The sequence below is a fragment of the Haliotis asinina genome, chromosome 12, assembly GCF_037392515.1.
Source record: "Haliotis asinina isolate JCU_RB_2024 chromosome 12, JCU_Hal_asi_v2, whole genome shotgun sequence".
Classification (NCBI taxonomy): domain Eukaryota; kingdom Metazoa; phylum Mollusca; class Gastropoda; order Lepetellida; family Haliotidae; genus Haliotis; species Haliotis asinina.
Window position 1 is genome coordinate 29,995,864 of NC_090291.1, and position 24,895 is coordinate 30,020,758.

At 37.4% G+C, this 24,895-nt stretch overlaps 1 protein-coding gene across 3 annotated transcripts in view; it reads right to left on the minus strand.

The window, feature by feature from the left end:
* Positions 1 to 714: 714 nt before the first annotated feature.
* The window catches only part of LOC137257768 (solute carrier family 12 member 4-like), a 160,742-nt gene continuing 136,561 nt past the window's right edge, over positions 715 to 24,895 (minus strand). For 2 of the 3 annotated variants that reach the window (XM_067795193.1, XM_067795191.1), the window contains 18 exons: positions 24,261 to 24,401; positions 23,321 to 23,419; positions 21,882 to 21,939; positions 21,441 to 21,559; positions 19,675 to 19,849; positions 18,276 to 18,494; positions 17,849 to 17,953; positions 17,000 to 17,088; positions 16,409 to 16,488; positions 15,270 to 15,358; positions 14,713 to 14,819; positions 14,107 to 14,310; positions 13,370 to 13,461; positions 12,983 to 13,078; positions 12,433 to 12,605; positions 8,429 to 8,452; positions 5,488 to 5,621; positions 715 to 4,921 (listed from right to left, as the gene is read on the minus strand). In XM_067795193.1, the coding sequence (XP_067651294.1) occupies positions 4,830 to 4,921; positions 5,488 to 5,621; positions 8,429 to 8,452; positions 12,433 to 12,605; positions 12,983 to 13,078; positions 13,370 to 13,461; positions 14,107 to 14,310; positions 14,713 to 14,819; positions 15,270 to 15,358; positions 16,409 to 16,488; positions 17,000 to 17,088; positions 17,849 to 17,953; positions 18,276 to 18,494; positions 19,675 to 19,849; positions 21,441 to 21,559; positions 21,882 to 21,939; positions 23,321 to 23,419; positions 24,261 to 24,401 (2,096 nt within the window). In that variant the 3' untranslated portion in view covers positions 715 to 4,829. The remainder of the gene's footprint in view (positions 4,922 to 5,487; positions 5,622 to 8,428; positions 8,453 to 12,432; positions 12,606 to 12,982; positions 13,079 to 13,369; positions 13,462 to 14,106; positions 14,311 to 14,712; positions 14,820 to 15,269; positions 15,359 to 16,408; positions 16,489 to 16,999; positions 17,089 to 17,848; positions 17,954 to 18,275; positions 18,495 to 19,674; positions 19,850 to 21,440; positions 21,560 to 21,881; positions 21,940 to 23,320; positions 23,420 to 24,260; positions 24,402 to 24,895) is intronic. The other variant, XM_067795192.1, reaches the window with a different exon arrangement.

Consider the following 24,895-nt stretch of genomic DNA (forward strand, 5'->3'; position numbering starts at 1 on the left):
TGAACATATATGTAAGCAAAGGTTTATACTAGTAGATATTACAGATATAGATGATAATACAAAGTATCTGAAAGTGATGGTTGTCAAAATAAGATATTTGTTTCGCAAAAAAAGAAGTTTTGCATAATAATTATGATATCATTAACTAGGTACACATTTGCCTCCAAGCTTCCCCAATCATTGACAGATCTACTGATGTACAAGAAAACTGTATCTTAGTGAATACAAATATATTGTTCTATATTAAATGTAATGATACATTTGCCTCCAAGCTTCCCCAATCATTGACAGATCTACTGATGTACAAGAAAACTGTATCTTAGTGAATACAAATATATTGTTCTATATTAAATGTAATGATACATTTGCCCATGAAAAACGCATGGAAACATTTTCCATAGAGTTGTGTCATACACCAAATTTCATATTACTGTTGTATAATAATAATATTAATAATAATAGTGATATTATCATTAGATAAATTGTACACACTAACTGCATGAAGTCTTTCACAACGCAACTACACACTACATTCTTTAAACGCACACTCATAAACTCCAAAGATATGCATGTATAACGTTAAGTATATAATTTAGGTTACAGTGTTATGGCAATCATACATTCTCTCAAAACCGTTCTTCCTAATCATTTGTTAATGCCTTATTATACTTTGACATGTATATCTATATCGGCAGATATATAATTACAATCCATCAGTGTCAAAAGATCCCATGATTTATTCACTGAATAATCAACATCTTATGATTTAGAAAATACAAATTGTCACTTAAACTGTAAACATACCCAAAATGAATTTATTCAAACAGACTGTAGATTGTAAAGATATTGGAATGAGTCACTGTTGAAGAAATCACACACACAAAAATCAATGAGTGAAGAATATTATACCATCAGCATGCTACACAGTAAAACTACAGGTTCGTTGTATATATACATCTACAAAAGTAGTGACAAAACTGTATCTTACTTATTACCCAAGTTTGAAGGCCAGCAACTACCAAACTACCTAGGGCAACAAATCACATTGACAATAAAGCACCAAGAGCATAATACATGTTGAAGCTCTGTCAAACAAACCTATGCCATAATAAATTCATTATTTGTTTGTCAAAATCTTTCCACTAGACCGTGGTCTCAATTTTGTGAGTGTTTATTGTATAAGGCACATATTACCATTTCAGTTAAAAGTATCAGGCAAAAATAACTCCTTTTTAAACTATTGACAAGAAAAACAACAGGTGCCTCTTGAAATCTTTTGTGTGTATTGTTTGTTACAATGTGTGAAAACAGGCTCACACATAAGCCATACAAAAGTTTCATTCCACTCTTTTTCATGTGGGATTTGACCTATGTTTTGTTTTGCTGAAGTTTATGAAGAACAAATAATTGATTTGCTATGGCCTATTACTGAACTTGTGAATATTTTCCCTTTTCATATCAATATTGATTTTATATTTATATTCCTAGATTAATACTACTACATTATGAGGTACAATCATCAAAACTATTAGACAAAACCTATTTTTTGTCTTCACTGAGGAGCTTCCCTCAGTAGTTGATGAAATCACATGACATTCAGGTTTTCATGGATGCCCACTAGGGGGCAGCACACGCAATATAACAGCAAAAGCAATAAGCATGAACCATAGATTAGGACTCTGGGCAATATGGCCGATTTGTTGTAAGGGGAAACAACCCAACAAAATCACACATATATAAAATGTTAATTCCAAGTAAAGTTTTGAGGCATACAGATAAAAGATGCAAACATAAGAGATGAAGTTCACATGAAAATCAAGCTACTTGGGAACCATTGTTTCACAAGAAAAAGTACTCAAAACAAGAAAGAACATGCTATATGTATTTGATCTTAATATCATATGGAATCTCTGCTAAAACTGACATAATAGCATAATTCAGATTACATCATAACAATGGGATAACTACTGTTGACTGTGGGTGATATCAACTCCTACATTCTTAAGTTCATATACAAGTACCTTATTCAGCAAACTTTATCAAGTCATTGATAACACCAATACAAATCTTCACTGATAATTTTCCGTAATCCATGTTGACAGATATGTTTTCATATATTTTGAACATGCAAATCAGTTCACATAATTTGAAAGTACATTAACTTGCTGACATGAGGAGAAACAAGAAAACTTTGTCAATCCTTCACGTCAGAATCTTACTATCCTGTATCCAACACATGCCTAAGGTCTGAATGAACTGATTTAATTTAAGTATTAAAACACAATATAACAAAATAATTTAACAAAATAAATCATCTGAGACCCTGTGACTAGAAATAAACTATCAAAATGATATAATGGTCCAAATTAAAAGTGCTCTTCAGGTAATAACAAGGATAAAACATTGATTATGAACATAAAAGATATGCAATGACAACTATCTTCTGGTGATATCAAATATTTGTTTCTCAGTCAAATAAATGTGAATTTGTAATCACTGTTAAACAAGGTATGGCATAAAATGTTGATCTATCTGTAACTGAAAAATATCCTAATTACTTTCCAGTAAAATCTTTACCATCAGCAGTCACTGTGTCATACATTCTGCTTCTTTGTCAAAATATACAAAAGCAAATATATCAGGCGTTAATTGGACCACAAACTACAGGTGTATTATCTTATGTAGTGAAAAGCCACCATATAACATTTATGCAGAGTGACATCTCCCCATTGTGGATTAATAACCCATACCACCAAACAGAACAGCCAGGTTCAACAGTGTCTCACTGTATATGACAAACCAACAAAACTGGAACCTGCCAATGAAAAAATGTACTACAAAATATGTTGCCCATGTCTATCAGATATATATTTCCAGCAGTACACAACACGAAATATACAGGAACGTGATTTCATTATGGCCTTATCATGAAATTACTGCCAGCATTAAAATCTTCTATCACAATGAAATAATAGTCTAGAAATAACATGACACTTGTCATTAAATCTTCTCTACCTGACTGAAATAATACAAGTACTGAGTCCAACATAATTCATTCTGTTATGGAACAAGTTGTCTGAACAGGAGCATATATATAGTTGGTGGTTGCCATGGTGATATGTCAAAGTCAGCAGAGCAGCTATAAGGAACTTAGTTCTGTTGGATAAAAAAATTTACCTTTGTAGTACCCTTAGTTTCTACATTCTGGATAATAAGAATTTTCAAGAAGTACAAAAATAAAAAAAACTTATATTTATAATGTCCACATTCAATATTTCAACACAGGCTGATAAATCTTTTCAAACTAAACATTGTAAATTTTGTAAAAATCCATGTTTGTTTATAATGATGTTATATCCTTCATGTCAACTTTATCCGTAACTAAAATAGCATTGAATCAGCATTCTCTAGGTACATGGAGAAAAGCTGTGATTTATGCCAAGCAGTTGAGTGTGGTATCTTAGCAGTAAACTGAAACCAGACAGTATTTGGTGTTCCGCTGAGACAGATGTTTATTGAAGTTTTGAACCACTACATCCAGGCATAAGGAAGTCCACATTTGATGGATGGGAGATGTTTTTATAATGTATAATAAGACTGAAGATGATGAAACATGTATTTTCAGCACAAAATAAATAACAAGGACATCCAGAAATAAAAAAACAATATTGGTCTTGACTGAAATCATTGAGCCATTTCATTAATATGGTCATGTTTGCAGATTCGTGAAATCCATGAACACAATGCCTGCAATGTGACAAAAAAATATTATCACATTGTATCGCCACTTTAGAAAAAAAGAAGTTTGGACAAAATTCAGAGGAGCATAAATCAGGGACTTTTGTGGCATTGTTCAAAATACAATTATTGTAATATATCATATGATTTGAACAGGAATAAGAGGCAATAATTGGCACGTCATGTTTTGATTTTTTTAGTCCTATAGTAAACGCAATACAATAAGGGTGCTAGCGCACATGATTGAAATCCAGAACTCAAAATCTATGATTGAAGATAACTCCCTCAAAAGCATTCCAAGTGCCTTTGGGGTAACCACTGCCAAAAGACAACCCTTCTCTGCTCTGATGAATATAACACTATTTGATATGTACACCATCTGACATTAAATACTGGATATACATAGAATGTCTCCATAATTTAAATCACAAGTTCCAGCGCACTATGTACATTGCAACATAATATGCAGATGACAGAAAGTCCAATAAAATGTGACCTTGCCTGGTTGCTTAGCAACACAGTAACTGAGGTATATCTAAACAGCTTCATGTATCATGGAGAGAAAATTAAGTTGAACTGGCAATGATGTTAGTTAACAAGGCTGTAATTCAAGTCATGGTCACCATGGTAATAGAAACAATGTCATGACAAAAATATGGAAAGGTTTTAGTCCTTTCTGAAAAGGCCATGGAATGACATTTGTTAAAACTGTCTTTATCCAATTATTATTGACAAAGAGAAAAGAAATGATTAAGCTTTAAATACTGTGATTAGAATATCGCTTGTCGGAAAATTGATTTATGATATAGATCATACACTGATATTTATATTTACATTAATGGATTACATAAGTTATTGGAATTGCCACAAAATATCTTCCCCTGCCCTAAATAGTTTACTAAAATAATTTTCCATCCATTCACCACAACAGCTTCAAAGTGTATACCGATGTTATCAAAATAAACTGTCCTCCTGCTTATCCATTAGTGATATCACATCCTTGGTTTGATTTCAAGTCTCTTCTCATCAAGCAACTGTTTGCCTCCCTGATATGTGACTTCTGCGCTGACCTTGACCTAGGTGAAAGGTCATCAAGAATAGATGGTGATGACCTCACGACCACTTCCTCTCACCATCAGTACTCGGTCCAGACCCTCTGTCAACACTTCCAGGAACTCCATGTCTGGCGCTGGTCAAGGAGAATTTCATTTTCAGAACATGGAGACGATTTGTAACATGGTTTTTCGCTATGGAAAAGTTTCAAATAACTTAGGCAATAAGTTCTCAATACCTTGTGTTTCAACCTTTACATCAGAAAAACTGAAAGTTGAAAGCTATGACTGAGTGTCAGGAGGTGTTCCAAAATCCCACTCCCCAATGCCTAGGACAAGTCAGCTTTCATTTCATACTAACATAAAAATAACAATTTTCTCCCCAAAGCCTGTGTCATTAAAACATGCCGAAATTGATTAACTTCCTCCTCCACTAGACTGATGCCAGTGAATATGTGCAATACTGAACAAAACTTTAGAGGTAACAATATCATTTATTTGGTGAGTGCAACATTTCCATACAGATTCTTGTACCATTATAAACCAGGCTTGACATTGGTACAAGATTCTAAACTGAAATGTTGCACTTATGAAATAAAAGGAGTTGTTATCCATGCAGCTTGGTCAATATTGTACATCCCCAAATGCCCTAAAGAGGAAGTCAATAAGGAAGTGTATTCCGCAACGTAAAGGATACAGTTTTCTTCCCCAGCACTTGTCTTTGGTGGTGCAGGTAGGTTAAGAATCACAAGTTGAGCATCATGGGATTTCTCTACGATGTGTTCATTGAGTCGCACTGCAGTGTGCATTCTCCTCACATTTTTTGTGTCTCTGAAAACATAAGAACTACAATATACTCAGGAACATACAACAGATATGGGTGCAGCAAGGCTTGGGGATTTACATGGTCAGGGGGAGTTTTGAGACTTGGTGAAGTTTGGAAACATGTTTTTGGTGTCTGAACATAAAGTCATGAAAGGACTGTTGACTTGTCACACAAAAGGGTGACTATACACCCTCATATATATATTTGCAGCCATGGTCAATTCTTTAACAAATGTGATGCAATGTTTTGCATTCAGGGGCATAGCTACCATCATGAATAAAAGCCCAGACTCACACATAATTACTTCTAAAAAGGTTGGACAAGCTCTCAATACTATCTAAATATAAAGCTTTGCAACCTACTGGGTTTACATGAAATAATTCACTTGCTATGAGGCTGTCATAAAATGCTTCAGCCTGGACAATAAGAGACAATAATCTCACATAAACATGAGTATAAGGGATGCACAATATATACATATATATCATACATTCAAGGGCATGAACAAAATAATAACCCGTGGTGATAATCATCATGATCATGTAACTGATGATGAAGGAGTAGCTAGGGGAATAGAAGGGGAAATAACTCGTGTGATCAACAAACTCTCAACCATAGGCCCTGTAGCTCACCTGCTTCCACAGCAAACCTCTCATATTGCTTAGAACATTCATGTAAAAATAAACTGATTAGAATATCTCTAGAACAATCTTTCAAAGCAAAGTGGGAAAGTGTCTATGACTATAAAAGTATACATATATATTTATGCTAATCTGAAATTCAGACTTCTACTCATTGGTGTCTTTTTCATACTCCATCACTTGTGTGCAGACACATTTTAACCTTTGAAAGAAACAGTGTGGAGCAAAACTGAAGCTTGGGGTCATGAAGCTTGCTGAACACGTCACCCATCCACCTCCTTTCCGCCACAAGCATCACTATACTTCCCCTGCCTTGTGACATGACAGCTTTGCATGGGCTAACATAACACAATCTAGTCATTTACCAGGTGAGCTGTCACCTCATGTTACGCCCTCCACGTAAACATGCATTGTCATTGTTGTCTTCTACTGGTTTCTACAGATTTCCAATACTTGTTCAACACTTGGACTTAGTGGCAGCTACAGATTCTGTCAAGGTCTGGGAAACATCATATTTGAACTTAACCTTTATCTGAGTAACATTACTGTAATTTGCTTCAAGGACAACAAGCTCATACCTACCTTGGCCACGACACACCGTTTCTTGTAATCATTCATACATTAATGATTGATGTACCACCATGTCCTAGTACTGTGAGCAAGACTTATTAGTACTAGGTCCACAAGACATGACAACATGTGTCAAAGCAAGGACGGAATGCCAGGTCAACGAAACACTTTATATTTAATGCTCTTGAAAAAACATCCGACAAATGATGTTCTCAACAAAATGTGAATATTTAAGTTGAACTGATAAGAACAGAAAACACATTTTGTTTTAGAAAAAGGCCAACATGAGCACTGGAAATTTCCCAACTGGAACAAGAAAGATTCCACAGAATTTAATTTGATTTCCATAAAAGGTTTCATTCATCACACGATGTCATAGGTGCCCCAAATTTCTTTGAAATATGGGATTAAAGACTTCAGTCAAATCAGGGTGTCATATTAGTGACAATACATGCAGAACAAGCATTTGTTGATGCTAAGCAGTTAGTAGTTGGTGTTGGGTTCAAACATAACAAATTGCAGCCTGAAATCTTGAGAATTACATTTTACAATCACATGTTCATCTTGTTGATGTCATAACATTTCTACCATGCACAGTAAACAATAAAAATGATCTGAGAAAGTGAACAAATTCTGTTTGTTTGTAATGCCATGTCACGTTCAGCAGTATTCTGGCATTATGCTGTTGATCAAGCTGAGAGAATCTTGTGACTGTCAGTCAGTAGCAGCACTGATCCATGCAGTTTGAACACAATCACATGCATCAACCTAGTCTGACAGTGTGGACACTGATCAAATTATGGGCTGCTAAAGATTTGGTTTTAACCCAAATCATTACAGTTAAGTGAAAATGTGTAAAAGAATATAACACAACTATTCAAAAATGCAATACCATTTAAATGGGACAGGTACCACAATCGTAATCTGCGACGCTATCGGTGAAAACATTTCAAGCCAAAACAAGCTACTTAAAGTGAATATTTCCATCTGATTTTAAAGGGGGGTGCATCACAAAAATCCTTTAGGACAAAAGCTCCAATTACAGTACACTCAATATTCTAATTCCTCAATATTCTAATTCTTAAATGTGTCTAACATATAAAACTGTCTACAAGACGTATTTCTATAACAGTAAAATGAGGAATGTGTGTGCTAGCTACAAATGATGACATGTAACTAGACACATATACTACTCATGTATTGAAGTCACACGGGTAAGCATGGAGAATAGTTTCATCTTCGTACAAGGGGAACATGTTAGCACAAAGACGTCAAGGTGTAAAAGGAAGTGATTAGTGATGCAAAGTTTGGAACATCAGACAATCAATGACTCTGTGATAAGTAGATTCTTTTCACATTTTCCCTTAATTTTTCATCATCATCAGTGTCCCTCTTGGTTTCATCATTTGCAGTTTATCAATATTGTAAATCCAATATCCTCTACTACAAAAAATGCAGCTGTTTATTGGAGCCATCCAAAGTACCGAATGAAGCATTTATTCTATTTCTTATATTTTGCAATGGGATTTATCACAGAGACATTCCATCTGATATTCCTAAAATAGCTGTGATAGTGGTTGCATAGAGGTTAAGCTTCTTACGGCTTAGGAAGTGACTGAGAAGATCTGAAACAACAAGCATGGCAATGATGTTGCTGTGTCCGTACTGCAGCAGGACAGACGTGCACACTGCCGGTACATCGTGAAACATGCATACATCATCATCGACAGCATCCTCCCCTTGAAATACACACATCATCTTCCATTCTGATATATTACCAAGGGGCTTGGCTGAACAGTCATCTCTGACAGTGGCTAATTATTGCTGAGATTTTGTTCCTACAGGGTGAGTGAGTTAAGTTTTATGCCACTTTTAGCAATATTCCAGCAATAGCAACACCAGAAATGAGCTGCACATTGAACCCATGTGGAGAATCAAACCCATACCTTTGGTGTGTCGAGTGAACGCTTTAACCACTAGGCTGCCTCAACACTTCAGGGATGTCTGCACCAAAATGGTAAATATCCAAGAACTTTTCTCCCACATCAAGTTGCTAAGCCATATATGACAGGAATACTGTTCACAGTGGCATCAAACCCACGTTCACGCTTCTGCTTCCTCAGCAACAATTACACACTACATCAGGGCCCAGTTTCACGAAGTCATTTAAGCGCTACAGCTATTGTATGTCCATGTTACAGTATAGCAGTTTTGATAGCTTTGTGAAACAGGGCCTGGGTAGTAAGACAGACATTGTGTGGCAGACAATTAGCAAATGAAACTAGTTAACTGTACCATGTGAATTCCAGTTACGTGTGATCAGAAATATGCCATCAGAGAGGATTATTCCACACGTGTAAACACACAACTCATATTTTCATTATGTCTGCCAACGCCATGCCATGTTGTGAATCTTCTGCATTGATTTATGTCACAGCACAGCACAATTTGGACTTGCCCGTTACATACACGGTAATTATTACACATGTCTCTTCCTGCATTGATCCCATGTATTGTTAGAATCTACCAATGCCACACATTCATATAAATCCATCCTGTCTAACAATCTGCTCTGTTCATGCCTTATATGGGATGTCCATACTATCCATTACATATATATGTATAACATCACATTTCACAAAGCCTATCTAGTGTATAACATAACACCTTCCCATCCACTACATCACATTTCACAAAGCCTATCTAGTGTATAACATAACACCTTCCCATCCACTACATAACATTTCACAAAGCCTATCTAGTGTATAACATAACACCTTCCCATCCACTACATCACATTTCACAAAGCCTATCTAGTGTATAACATAACACCTTCCCATCCACTACATCACATTTCACAAAGCCTATCTAGTGTATAACATAACACCTTCCCATCCACTACATAACATTTCACAAAGCCTATCTAGTGTATAACACAACACCTTCCCATCCACTACATAACATTTCACAAAGCCTATCTGGTGTATAACATAACACCTTCCCATCCACTACATCACATTTCACAAAGCCTATCTGGTGTATAACATAACACCTTCCCATCCACTACATCACATTTCACAAAGCCTATCTGGTGTATAACATAACACCTTCCCATCCACTACATCACATTTCACAAAGCCTATCTAGTGTATAACATAACACCTTCCCATCCACTACATAACATTTCACAAAGCCTATCTAGTGTATAACATAACACCTTCCCATCCACTACATAACATTTCACAAAGCCTATCTAGTGTATAACATAACACCTTCCCATCCACTACATCACATTTCACAAAGCCTATCTGGTGTATAACATAACACCTTCCCATCCACTACATCACATTTCACAAAGCCTATCTAGTGTATAACATAACACCTTCCCATCCACTACATCACATTTCACAAAGCCTATCTAGTGTATAACATAACACCTTCCCATCCACTACATCACATTTCACAAAGCCTATCTAGTGTATAACATAACACCTTCCCATCCACTACATAACATTTCACAAAGCCTATCTAGTGTATAACATAACACCTTCCCATCCACTACATAACATTTCACAAAGCCTATCTAGTGTATAACATTACACCTTCCCATCCACTACATAACATTTCACAAAGCCTATCTAGTGTATAACATTACACCTTCCCATCCACTACATCACATTTCACAAAGCCTATCTGGTGTATAACATTACACCCTAACAATCCCATATGTCTATACCAAACCATCCAACATAACAACCTGCCATATAAATATACTAGTAAATATACTATATCATAGTAAATTATACACACTATCCATCCACTATATGACATTACACTCTATCCCTTCCTCTATATAAATACATGTATGTTCTGCACATCTCACTCAGTCAGTTTTGATTGGTTAAAGCCCCTCACCATCATATCTTAATCTAGCAAAATAATTTGCATTAGAAAATGAACCCCTTCAGTGTAATGGATATACATAGAAAAGTGTAATTCAAATTATTACTCGCCCATTGAAGATACTGCAGTGTAACATTTTTACAGCAATATTGCACTAGTGTAATACCGCTTGACATATGACGTCAAAATGGTTCAAAGTTGTGATGTTACAATGCTAATGTTGTTGTCGCAGTTTTACTAGACTTTGTTTGACTTGCGGAAAGCTGAGAGTCCTCACACTGTAGGCAATTTTGCTGCAGTTGCTGTCAATTTGTGTTGGCGAGTAATAAACAGAATACTACACTCGCTTCTGTGAAATACCATTTCGCTTTTGCTCGTTTGATACCAAATCACTAACTCGTTTAATAAAAATGGTATTACACAGTAGGTCGTTTAGTATCCTCTATGCATCTGACAGACCAACTCAAGGGAGAGCAATGTGTCAGAAGAGTTTGTGCTAAGAATATTCAGAAGTTAATACTGCCCCTTCCATAGTATGGTGTATCAGATGTTAAGCTGGAATCATGCATTAACCCAATTCCATATGAGATTTACTTAATGTTGAAGTGTTGAGAAGCTGTAGACGGTGGGAGTATATCAACTACTGGCATTTATATTAGACAAAGCTTCAACTGGTACCTTTCTCTAATTGAAGAAGTGTTGGAATAATATAATATGGTTTTGATATTCATTGAAAGTCACACAACATGGACTTCATTAATTAAAAAATATAAAGAATCACGTTTGATATTGCAAGCCTCCTTAAGTGACTTTGGAAGCTGGGATGATGAAGAGGACCAATTTTATGGATTGAGAAGTTCTTTACAGCATGTGAAATTTTGGTGTAGATGCTAAACCATAAGCATGCAAGGGATGATGGTGTCAGCATCTACACAAAAACATCATATTCCTCTTTGTTTCCAACACTTGGTGTATAATCTGTGGTCTTTTATCATCTCTTCTTCTGATGTCATTAATACTGACACACTGCAATTGTGATCCCAAGTTAATGTTGATACACTTCCAGATCACTGCACCACAGACAGTTGGGGGCATTTTCCCCACGTGATGTCACAGTGGTTTACACAGACTTGTTCAGAGGTTGATATTCAGATTCACAGCTACAGAAAATATGTCCCTAATAGAAACAGACAAAATTTCAAAACATGTTAATTTAGTTGTAACAAATGTGATGGCTAGGTCAAGAGGACTTGCAGTTCAATGATTACATATCAAAAAGGAGGAAGATGCCTAATGTTACATTTTTGTTGTGAATACACAACCCAGACAACTCTATAAATAAGGGAAGAAGAATCTTAAAAAAACATCCCAATTTTGAACAAAATGCCATTATTCCCTACATGAAATAAATTTGGCAGCCTCAATAATCCCTGGATATTAGTGTTATTTCAAGCCATTGTTAAAGTGTAGGAGCTAAAGTGTCAAGCAGTTAGGAGGTAAAGAAGTTGTTTCAAACTCAATGTGAAATAAGATTCACTGGATGTACTTTGATACGCTGTTACAGAGTCTTTATCAAGAACCATGGTCATAGAATGAAGTTTGCATTTTCCCTTTGTACTTCCAAAAGGGGCACCTGTTTTCCAACACTTCTTCAATTAGTAGCTGGCTTCATTGGCGGCCAGCAAGAGCTGACTCTACTTACGGCTTGAGATTGAGGAGTTGCCCCCCTTGCTGAGGAGTGAAGGTGAACTGGTTGCGTTTACTGTGATCAGAGGGGTCGGTAGAGCTCTCGTCATCATTCTCCTCAGGGACTGGGTCAAGACGTAACATCACATCTGAGGGTGTCAGGTGGGATCTATCCACAATGGCTTGTGGCTGAGGAAAATCAATATAGTAAGTGAGAAACTGCTTGTGATATTCATCTAGCAGAAATTATATTTTACAGTTATAGTTTTATATATATTGACAAAAAAAATTGCAACAGTTTTAAAGTCAAACTGTTGTGACTACAGGAGAACTCAAATTCAGACAAAATCTTACAGCACTGCCAATTATGTATTGGTTCTCCAAAAGTTAGTGACTGCGGATTCCGGGAAATTTGAACACAGATGGTTAATTTGATATATAGAGGTATCAAGGTAAGGCCAGATCAGTTTTATTTCTTGTTTTATGGATTCTCCAGTCATACTTTTTCAAGAATAAAAAAAAAGATAAAAATAATTTTGTATCTCTAGCCTAATAGTGACACTCACCTCCATCTTTTTCAGTCTCATGTCCCTTAACATCTGTGTCCTCTGCTCCATCATCAGTGTACGCTCATATGTGTACGCAGATATGTCGATGGTGCTCTGGAACAGGAATTCATGGTATTATCACTGAAAGATGGTCATCCAAACACTTGTTGTCTTTTGTTATCAGCTGATTCTTTTCAGAAGAAATGCTAAAATATCATTCAGTTATTAGCTTTGCTGCTTATCAGTAACAATATCAAGTAACAGTCATTTAGTGCTGCTTAAATGACAAATAAAGGGCATTTGTCACACTACAACACACCACTGTCACCTATCTTATGAATGTTCTCAAGGACTCTGTCATCATTCATCATCACTAGTAGCATCATGCATGACATCATCACCCACCATCTCTACAACGTTGACCTCAGCCTCAATACGCAGCTGGTAAAGGTAAGTCTTCAAATCCTTCATCATCTCAATCGAGTTGTCTTCCATTTCTACACTCATTAAGGAACAGTTTCCTCCCTAGTGGGGCTTTACTGAATTGATTTGACATATTGCAGCTTTAAAACAGAAAGTCTAACAAGTGACAGACATTATATTAAGCAATGATTCATATCTCAGCTAACAATGTATCTAACAGTTCGTAAGTCTATTCTTATAGATGGCTAAAGATTTTCTGTAATATTCCAGGTGTTGGCCCATAAATAATTGAGTCTGGACCAGACAATCCAGTGATCAAGAGATTGTGTCTAATGCGTCTAATCTGGATCTTCATGGGTCTGCATGCCTAACTCTGAAATATCTGGAGTTTGTGCATCACAGACATTTTACACATATATGGAGAGTTAACCCAGAGCTGAATGAACTGTACAGTGTTGAAAGAGACAGACAATAATGACAATGACTACTTTCAAAACACTCTTGAGTGACTGATCATTAAATCTTTAACTCTACACATATTCAAAATACTCTAGAAATATGAGTCTTATACTCAACAAATATCACCTAGGCCTTTCAGAGTTGCTTGAATTGCAAAAATACACAGATGATTGTCTGAGTGGACTTGCAGCAGTTCAACGGTATCGGCACATACAATTGGGTGACCACCCATCCAGGGGCATCAAAAGATGAAAGGATACGAGCAACAGTAAAGATCCTCAGCTTGCAGTTCTTCCATGATCGATCCATCCTCAGAAGGAAGGGCAGCAACATCAACAGCCCGCCATCATGAACAATCCACCAGACATCAATCGTACCACGCAGTTTCTCATTGTCAGGGAACATTGCGACCCCTTTACACACCAACAGGGCCAACTGTCCAGCTCCCACATTCCGTACAGTGTCTGCAATATAGGAGGAACATGGATACATCATCATAAAGGTGTCCTAGCCAGTGATTTTGTTTGGCCAAAATTTTATTCATTAAGAAGATTTCTCAATCAATGTTTATATGTTTATTAAAGTATTTTTAGTTTCTACAAATTATATTTGAAAATTATGAATAGCAAAACCTGAAATTCAAATCTGCATCTACAAATGCATCGGCATTTTGAATAATAGCCAGGAAGTTCTGTTCCCAAAACAGATCTTGAAGAATAAAGTTTGGGACAAATCTCTTAATATAATCACTAGTTTGAAAGACAGGATCAAGAATTCAGTTTGGTGAAACAAGGCTAGTATATTACTACAGACTTTCTCCAGTTGGTGAGGGGCATGTTAGGTTGTGAGTCTATTGAAGCACTGACCCAGGAACACTTTGTAACTCCTTTCATCTGAGTCATGTCTCCAGCCATACGGCCATCCAACGACCACTGTGTTGTGCTTCAACCCTCCTAGACCAGCGTTCTGTACTCTGTAAAGGAACACAAAGTTACAGTGCAGAGGTGTGTGCACTTTATAGACAGTGATTTTATAATTTGTGCATAAACTAGATTACATACATAAATTAGTTTGTTGTTTTATGCCTCACTCAGCAATATTTCAGCTATATGGCATTCTTCTGTAAATATGAGTCTGGACCAGACAATCCAGTGATCAATAGCATGATACGATGACATGTTTCTAATAAGTCAGACTAATTCTAACCCAGATCTTTACGGGTCTACATAAACTAAATCAAACTGATCGGACATCAGTCATTAGTTCACATTGGAGGAAAGATGTATCCAGTGTCACTGAGTTTGTTGGTCACCTCAGGAAACCATGACCTTTCACAACCTATGACGTCTAGAAATTCTTTTCATTTTGAAAGGATAAGTTTCAGATTCAAATCACATACAATATATAGAGCACTTGTACTTACAAATGACAAAGTCCCTCTGTCACGGACCTGGCTATCAATACATCAGAGAATCCCTTCACACCGTAATCCTTTATCAGCTTGTCTAGGGTCTAGAATACAGATGACATTCACTAGTTCATCATCTTTCCAGGGTTAAAACGAACATAAAACCACTCACTCATCATCTTTTATGGTCCTTCATCTTCCTTGAGTACATTGAGTCATACATAGGTGATGATTAAAGTCTTCTTTCAGTGGACAAATGAATGTACAAGTCAAAAATATAATCCATGCATTAACTATGTGTAATCCCTACTATACCTAACACTAGGGAAAAGACAACAGCACAATGTCAAACAAGAGACACTGATGTTTGTTGCAAAGTAATGTAAATTCTCATTGGTCTGTGCACTCAGTGGTTTCTGTCCTGCTGCAGCCAAGCAGTTGTTGGTTATAGCATGCCATACACAGAGACTACAACATTACATGACATAACATCACAGATGATGGAAGAACATAGCATACAGTCATAGACGGATCTAGAGGTGGAATGGGGTGTGCAGGGGTGCACATACCCATTTTGTCCTGAAATTTTGTTAAATGACCTTCGAAACTCAGTGAAAATTAACTCAGGTGAAAATAGAGGGTGCATCCCCCATTTCTTCAATTGGATGTGCCCCTCCTTTCTCAAAAAGCTGTGTCCACCTGTGACAGTTCCAATACAAGTGTCTGCTTAAAAGAATTTACTTCTCTGATTGGTATATCCAAATGAATATCATTTTCAAATCCCCGATCAAGCAATTACCCCTGGGGGTGAGTGTGTTTCATAGGCCCCAGCTACAAAGTGTTTGTAGAGTTACAAGCTATTGTAAGTACATAGTTTATCATAGATTTATGAACATCACAGTGCTACAAATTGAGGCCCCTGATCTGTGCATTTATGGCTTTCGCAATGCTATGATGAAAAATTCTTAAATTAATCGTAGCTAGAAGGTTACAGTGCTTTTGTCATCACAATGTCTACTAGTCCCACAAGATTTTCTGACATACAACACTGACTGTATTGGCAATGAAAGACGGTTGAAGGGAGATAACTCTTGGTTATATTGGATGACATTTTAGTGTAAACACAACTGTCCTGTGTAAGGATGAATACTCACAAGTTTTGCAGCCTGAGCATCTGCAAATTTTTCTGTGAACGTTCCTTCAATCACAGTGTTGACTAAAGTTAGACCCTTGCCTGAAACAGAATCAGAGTTACAAGTCACCTGTGACCAGTCAAGTCACACTCCATCAAACCATCAGAGGTAGATCAAACACAGCCCAATAGCTAAATGAAATACTACTAGCTGTGATGCCTGGATGTAACATGCAATATTTGTGATAATACATTCTAAATGAAGAACACATTCTAGTACTTTTTGTTATGTTGAGTCCCATCTTTGACTCCTTATGTTGTCCATATATCAACTTGTGTACTTATCAGTATCCACCAGTTCAGTGCAAAGAATCAATTCAGCCTTGGAATCAACACAGGAAGGTCACATTAAACCTAAACGTTCACAGAAAGTTAGTCACTGTCCATAACATCATTCTCTGTCGGTGTTGCATAAATTAAATACTGAAGTCTCCCTTATATAAGCAACTGTACTTTCACTTGCCACAATGACAGTCCGTCAAGTCGAAACACTGTGAGGGACATTCTCTGACACATTTCAGACATTACTAATTCAATACAGGCAAACACTCACCCGCTTTCAGTTGACTGGCAAATCTGACAAGCTTGGGGTATTTAGGCTGTAGGTTTTCATCCAACTTCAGCAATACCAGCAGCTGTGGCCTGAAATACACTCAATATTAACAACACAGCACACTGGATTAACTGAATATCAGTAACAGGATATGCTGAAATACACTACAGTCACTAGTCATGATGGTGATGTTTGAAAGAAATGATCTTTTAGTGATGATGAACTCCACACACAAAGCTATGATGCATGTGCAGTAAGTTGATGTTTAGAAGAGTTCTCAAACCCAGGACATCAAAGAAACTGGACACAATCAGTAGATCCTATGGGAAGCAAAGGGCAACAACTCTGCACAGACCACCTTTCTACCCATCTCCAAATGAATCACAACATTTGAAGAGAAAGGCATTGATATGTGATATATATTTCTATGGTATAAAGACACTGTTGTTTGATACAGTTACACGGTTACTATTGATACATTATCTTTTAGTCAGTACAGATTTATGGACAGCTGATATTCTCCTATCTCAAAGAAAAGTGTGCATACAATAGTATCTTCAATTATTATGACATTGCAGCTCTTGCATACCTTTCCAACAGTGATGTGTGTGATCAAGAGCCAAATGACCTTGACAGAGAAATGATTTGTCCATCAACAATGGCAGAAGTTGATCCTGCATGCAAGTATCTGCACTCACAAAGGAAATGTCCTGTCTGGGGTTTTGTGCACTGGTGATGTTTGCACATGTTAAATGGGATTTCAGTAGAAAAAACAAAACAAAAACAATGGATAAATTGCGCCATGTCCCATTATGAAATTGAGTTGTCATGCTCTCCAAACTGACTTACCTCCAGTTCTTGGTGTGTGGGGGCCCCTCCTGGAGTCGAAGCAAGGAGTAACGAGCGGCAGACATCGCTAAACCTCGAATACCATCACCCCACTCCTTCTCAGCACTGGAATCAAGATAAAGTCTTTGAAGTTGGTGGCATTGCAATTTAAAGACTACAGCTTACCAGATGTAAACTACCCTATTTCCTCTAATAAGGGTATGGGCACAGACTTCTAGACTCAGCATTTATTAGCAGCCAAGGAAATATACTGATAATTATTATGTATGTAACCTCGAGATTATTTCCACTGTAGTACTGCCCAATGACATGTCTGTCCATAACATCCAATGGTGTTCTGCCAGTTGGATCACCAAGCTACTTCTCAGCCACAACCAAAATGATCGTTTTGTGTTATCTGCATGACTTCAACTCTTTGTGTACTTACCCCTTGTATTCAATGTACTTGTATATACAGCAGGCCAAGGCGATGGCTGTCAGGGCATAGTACCAACTGGATATGAACATCAGTGTGATGCATAGTGCAAGTCCTACCAACGACAGCGTCCAATGGTAAAAGCGGAACCGAGGTCGCCAGTTTGGTGTCCGTAGCAGTGTCAACATCGCACAAGCCATGTTAACAAAACCGTAACACATGAGGAAGAACCTGACAAGGACAAATCAAAGGTTGTGATATCAAGGTACAGTAGAAACAGTCAGAATTAAAAATTTAATCATATATAACCCTGCAGTGTGGGGGACACAAGAAATAGATTTCACAATTTTACAACCGTGTTTTAGAGCAATGGTCTTTGGTGTGATAAGTGAATGCTTTAACCACTAAGCCTGTCCACCACTCAAAACAGGAAGAAGAAATACAAACGTCCTCACACTACTTGGTCATATATTTATCTGAAATGGTATTCTGACCATTAAATTACTCCCTGGGATTACTGATATCATTACACATTCAATACTTATATATTGCTTTTACTTAGTAAAAACCTTTGGGATTAACACGTGTGTTATCATTTGATTCCACTTTGAAAATAAAGTTCCAAAATGAACAAAGAAGTCATAAATGATATACTGTTCTTAACACAGGGAAAAATGGAACTTCAATGGATATTTCATAACTAGAGTTCAATAACACTTTCTGCCAGGAACTAATAGTAGTCAGTATACCTCAAAAATAAGATCATAATGATCTTTTGACCTGTGAAGGTCCCGGGGTAGAACAGGCCCTCATCAACCCATGCTTGCCACAAAGGCAACTATGCTTGTTGTAAGAGGTGAATAACGGGATGGGGCTCGCTGACTTGGCTGACATGTCATTAGTTCCCAATTGCGCAGATCAATGCTCATGCTGTTAATCACTGGATTGTCTGGTCCAGACTCAATTATTTACAGACTGCCGATGTATAGCTGGAATATTGCTGAGTGCAGCGTAGAACTCAACTCACTCGCTCACTGATGATCTTTTCTTTCCATGCTGCCATATCATGTTAATATGAACTTTCCCATGTCACAGTTGCTGTCGAAAGTATACATATTCTCATGGACTGAGCGCAAAACAGGGTTGCGCAACAGAGAGGAAATGACCAGTCTTTTCATATGCAAACAAAGAGATTGGAAATGGATGTGCAGCATTGATGGTGTTGATATCTTATCTTGACATGAAAAATATTTTTCTACCTGTAGCAAGGGAGGTGTGTTGCAAAAATCTGATTGTTTCGTTCACATGCAAGAAGACTGGTCATTCTCTCTTGGATGCACAACCCTATTTGCGGTACAGTTTGCCCCTGAACTGTTACAGGTATTATTACTACAACTGATCTGCCACTCACATGGTAATAATTGGAGCAACATAGTCCAGACTAGCAATCAGGATACCGAACTCGGAGATAAGCATGGTGAGCAGGAGGGCACGCACTGGCTCCCCACGTTTCGTTGTTTTACTGAATATGGACAGGAATGGGATCACATTGTCGGTGGCAATAGCTTGAAGCAAGCGGGGAGCACCTGAAAACGGAACAGCATAGTTTGCTACATCTCTATGTGATATATCACGATACACATCCATGCGATATTTTGAGGCTATTGGACTGCAGTTTTCATAGAACAAAAACATTGTATTACTTTCAGTATCATCAGATTTAAAATGTATGTGTCTGTAGGTAACTGCAGTTTTACTCTGTTTTGGATTCATTGTCACAAGTGGCATACTGTGTCAATGAGCATTTTGGATACACTTTGATGCTATTTTGAACATTTAAAAAAAAGAAATATTCCCCTCAAAATTTTCTGTTCCTCTTTTGACAATTATGCATTCTCCCTACAAACAGCAATACATTAGATGTTAAATGAGAAAATCTGACCCCACTGGGGATAACATGCCATAAGTCAAAAAAAGCATGACAAGGGCCACAACTCTGTCACAAATTGTAACACAGCTTCCCTTTTTGTACTCCACAATGGCATTCGCATCCTGAAAGCACATACCAAATTTGGTTTCCCTATCTATAAATGGTTTTTGAGAAAACCTGTACAACATCTCTAATCCACGGACGGCTGGAGCTCAAATCTATATGTTATCTAAGCCTCAAACTGAACTCCAGGATCTGCTGAAGCAGTGTAAGGGCTGTGTTACCTGTACAACATCTCTAATCCACGGACGGCTGGAGCTCAAATCTATATGTTATCTAAGCCTCAAACTGAACTCCAGGATCTGCTGAAGCAGTGTAAGGGCTGTGTTACCTGTACAACATCTCTAATCCACGGACGGCTGGAGCTCAAATCTATATGTTATCTAAGCCTCAAGCTGAGCTCCAGGATCTGCTGAAGCAGTGTAAGGGCTGTGTTACCTGTACAACATCTCTAATCCACGGACGGCTGGAGCTCAAATCTATATGTTATCTAAGCCTCAAACTGAACTCCAGGATCTGCTGAAGCAGTGTAAGGGCTGTGTTACCTGTACAACATCTCTAATCCACGGACGGCTGGAGCTCAAATCTATATGTTATCTAAGCCTCAAACTGAACTCCAGGATCTGCTGAAGCAGTGTAAGGGCTGTGTTACCTGTACAACATCTCTAATCCACGGACGGCTGGAGCTCAAATCTATATGTTATCTAAGCCTCAAACTGAACTCCAGGATCTGCTGAAGCAGTGTAAGGGCTGTGTTACCTGTACAACATCTCTAATCCACGGACGGCTGGAGCTCAAATCTATATGTTATCTAAGCCTCAAACTGAACTCCAGGATCTGCTGAAGCAGTGTAAGGGCTGTGTTACCTGTACAACATCTCTAATCCACGGACGGCTGGAGCTCAAATCTATATGTTATCTAAGCCTCAAACTGAACTCCAGGATCTGCTGAAGCAGTGTAAGGGCTGTGTTACCTGTACAACATCTCTAATCCACGGACGGCTGGAGCTCAAATCTATATGTTATCTAAGCCTCAAACTGAACTCCAGGATCTGCTGAAGCAGTGTAAGGGCTGTGTTACCTGTACAACATCTCTAATCCACGGACGGCTGGAGCTCAAATCTATATGTTATCTAAGCCTCAATCTGAACTCCAGGATCTGCTGAAGCAGTGTAAGGGCTGTGTTACCTGTGAGAGTCTGCAGCCCTGCCCCAAGTGTGGACAGGAAGGCTCCGATCATGATGACCCACTCATTTGGCCAAGCCAGCGTTCCGATCAGCAGACTCCCACCTATACTGACACCGTACCTGCAAATGCAATCCACAATATGAAGCGTCTTATCCTTATTCATAATGTTCACATATTATCTGATAAATACTTTTTATTACTTAGATACAGACACAAAGGTATAGACTAATTGCTTGATATCACAGAGTGTCAGTATCGTTTCACGCTGCTTTTAGCAATATCACAGTGTGGGACACCAGAATTGGACAGAATTGGACTTGGGCAATCAAACTGAGTTCTTCAGTGTAAAAACCAAATACTTTAACTACAAGGTTATGCCCCTTGATATTCTAAAAGCCTGAGCATTTCATTAGAAGCTTAGAAACCACATTTCATACTTACTTGTCTCTCAGTAGATGACCTTCAATACATGCAGCAAAGAACAGCACCGAACTGAGATCTGAACTAGTTGAGGATTAACATTGAACACTGCTTCTGAGTTCACATGCAAGCAAATGGTCATTGTAAATACTTAGGAGTTTGCATGGATGTTATATGTATTTTCATTCAGATTGATTTCCACAATCAATATTACATAATCAGAATTTACCTCCAAAATGTTTCCTTAAATTAACATTACATCATAAATGAAAAATAAAACAGCCATTTCACAGCATAACTAATGAGAAGAACAAAATGACAGATTATGAATAACTTTAAGATCTAGTCAGTTTAGTCTTCAGTCATAAAAAAATGTCCCGAAATTACCATGACCCTTAACGTTTTGTTTGGTATATATCGAGATTCAATAACTTACAATTTTACCAAAATATCATAAAAGAATGTCCCCAAATTACCATGACCCTTATCATTTTGTTTGGTATATATCGAGATTCAATAACTTACAATTTTACCAAAATATCATAAAAGAATGTCCCCAAATTACCATGACCCTTATCATTTTGTTTGGTATGTATCGAGATTCAATAACTTACAATTTTACCAAAATATCATAAAAGAATGTCCCCAAATTACCATGACCCTTAACATTTTGTTCGGTATATATCAAGATTCAATAACTTACAATTTTACCAAAATATCATAAAAGAATGTCCCCAAATTACCATGACCCTTAACATTTTGTTCGGTATATATCGAGATTCAATAACTTACAATTTTACCAAAATATCATAAAAGAATGTCCCCAAATTACCATGACCCTTATCATTTTGTTTGGTATGTATCGAGATTCAATAACTTACAATTTTACCAAAATATCATAAAAGAATGTCCCCAAATTACCATGACCCTTAACATTTTGTTCGGTATATATCAAGATTCAATAACTTACAATTTTACCAAAATATCATAAAAGAATGTCCCCAAATTACCATGACCCTTATCATTTTGTTCGGTATATATCAAGATTCAATAACTTACAATTTTACCAAAATATCATAAAAGAATGTCCCCAAATTACCATGACCCTTAACATTTTGTTTGGTATGTATCGAGATTCAATAACTTACAATTTTACCAAAATATCATAAAAGAATGTCCCCAAATTACCATGACCCTTAACATTTTGTTTGGTATATATCAAGATTCAATAAAACCCCACCATTCTGCTGCAAGTTGGTATTCCAGTGTAAAACCTTCATGGTTTGGTAGACTTTAATAGCATATTGCCAACATCTTGTGACTTGCTATAACTTGTGCAGACATCAAGCATGATTCAACAATTGTGCACCCTGATCATACAAACTAATCATATCTCCCCGACCAATAAGTAATATTCAAAGCCGAGAAATCCAATAAGCAGTTATTTCTGTGAAGGATACACACAGCGGAAGTGGTTAAAATAGCAGCTATAGTTCCTGCTGGAATGGATTTCTGGGCATCAGCAAGGTCACCAGACCTGTTGGAACCGGCCATGATGCCTGAAAAATATGCAGGGTCAAAGGTGAGCAATGAGCTCTGGTAATGATGATAGATGGGCGCTTCAAAGGACATGTGTTTGTGTTGACGATTGATTTCCCTGCTTCATTACCGTTCAAAAGTTGTTTTACACAAGAATTACTTATAAACTGAAGATACATATTGATTTTTGGTGTTGTGTTTTTAAAGAAACTGAAATGATAATTATCCCCTTAAAGCAAGTGGATAGTACAAGAATAAGTTTTAAAGGAATTTGTCTCTCCTCATCACAGGGACAGGATGCTCAGGTAGTGAGTGAGTATGAAGTGAGTATGAGTGAGTATGATTTTTACACTGCTTTTAGCAATACTCCACCATTATCATTGTGGTGGACATGAGAAATGGGCTTCACACACTTGTTCAGTGGTATGATGAGCGAACCATCAGACTGTAAAATCTTAACCACCTGGCTACCACATCACCGCTAATGTTCGGGGAAGTTAATCATTATGGATGTGACAATAATATTGTAAGTACTGACTGTAACAGTGCGGATAATGGTAGTAACAGTGTGGAAAATGGCAGTAACAGTGTGGATAATGGTAGTAACAGTGTGGAAAATGGCAGTAACAGTGTGGATAATGGCTTTAACAGTGTGAACACAAACTCTTGTAAATACCAACAGTGTAGATACTACGTGTAACAGCTTGGACACTGACTGTAGTAGTGTGAACTTTGCCTGTAACACTGTGAATACAACCTGTAAGTGTTGATACTGCCTATAGCATTGTAGTTGCTACATGTAACAGTGTAGATACTACCTGTAACAATGCTGATACACACTGTAACATTGTAGACACTGACCTGTAACTGAGGGAAAGTAGATAGCCAGGAGGATCATGAATGATGTTGTTATCTCAGCCAAGACCTCCCCTCTAGCTTCAGATCCTTTCTCATCTGTGCCCACGATGTTTCCTTCCTCGGTGTAGTGGTTGTAAACATTCTCTGTAACACAAAGTCACACTCAGGCATTTGGTAACTGTGGGATCCACGCCTGGTCATATACATGCTTCCCAGAATGATTCAACCTTAATTCTACTAGATCTGGGAAGTTTCATTGCAGAACTGATCTTCTGGAACCCATGAACAACATTTTTGTCAAGAGATGACAAATGTGATCAGCTGGTCAGACTCACTGACTTGCTGGAGATGGATTGGTATCTCCGTAGAGCAATATTCATGATGTCAATCACACGATTGTCTATTCCAGACTATCCCAGGGGTGACAAATGGAACATCTGCGGGCAGGCTCACTGACTTGGTTGACATATGTCATCATACTGCATTGATCAATACTGGCGATGTCAATCACTAAATTATCTGCACCAGACTTGAATATTTTATTTACCACTATCACAGAGATGGAATATTGCTGAGTGCAGCATTAAATAACAACAAACAAAACCTATTTCTACTTATTTGTCATAAATTTCAGTGGG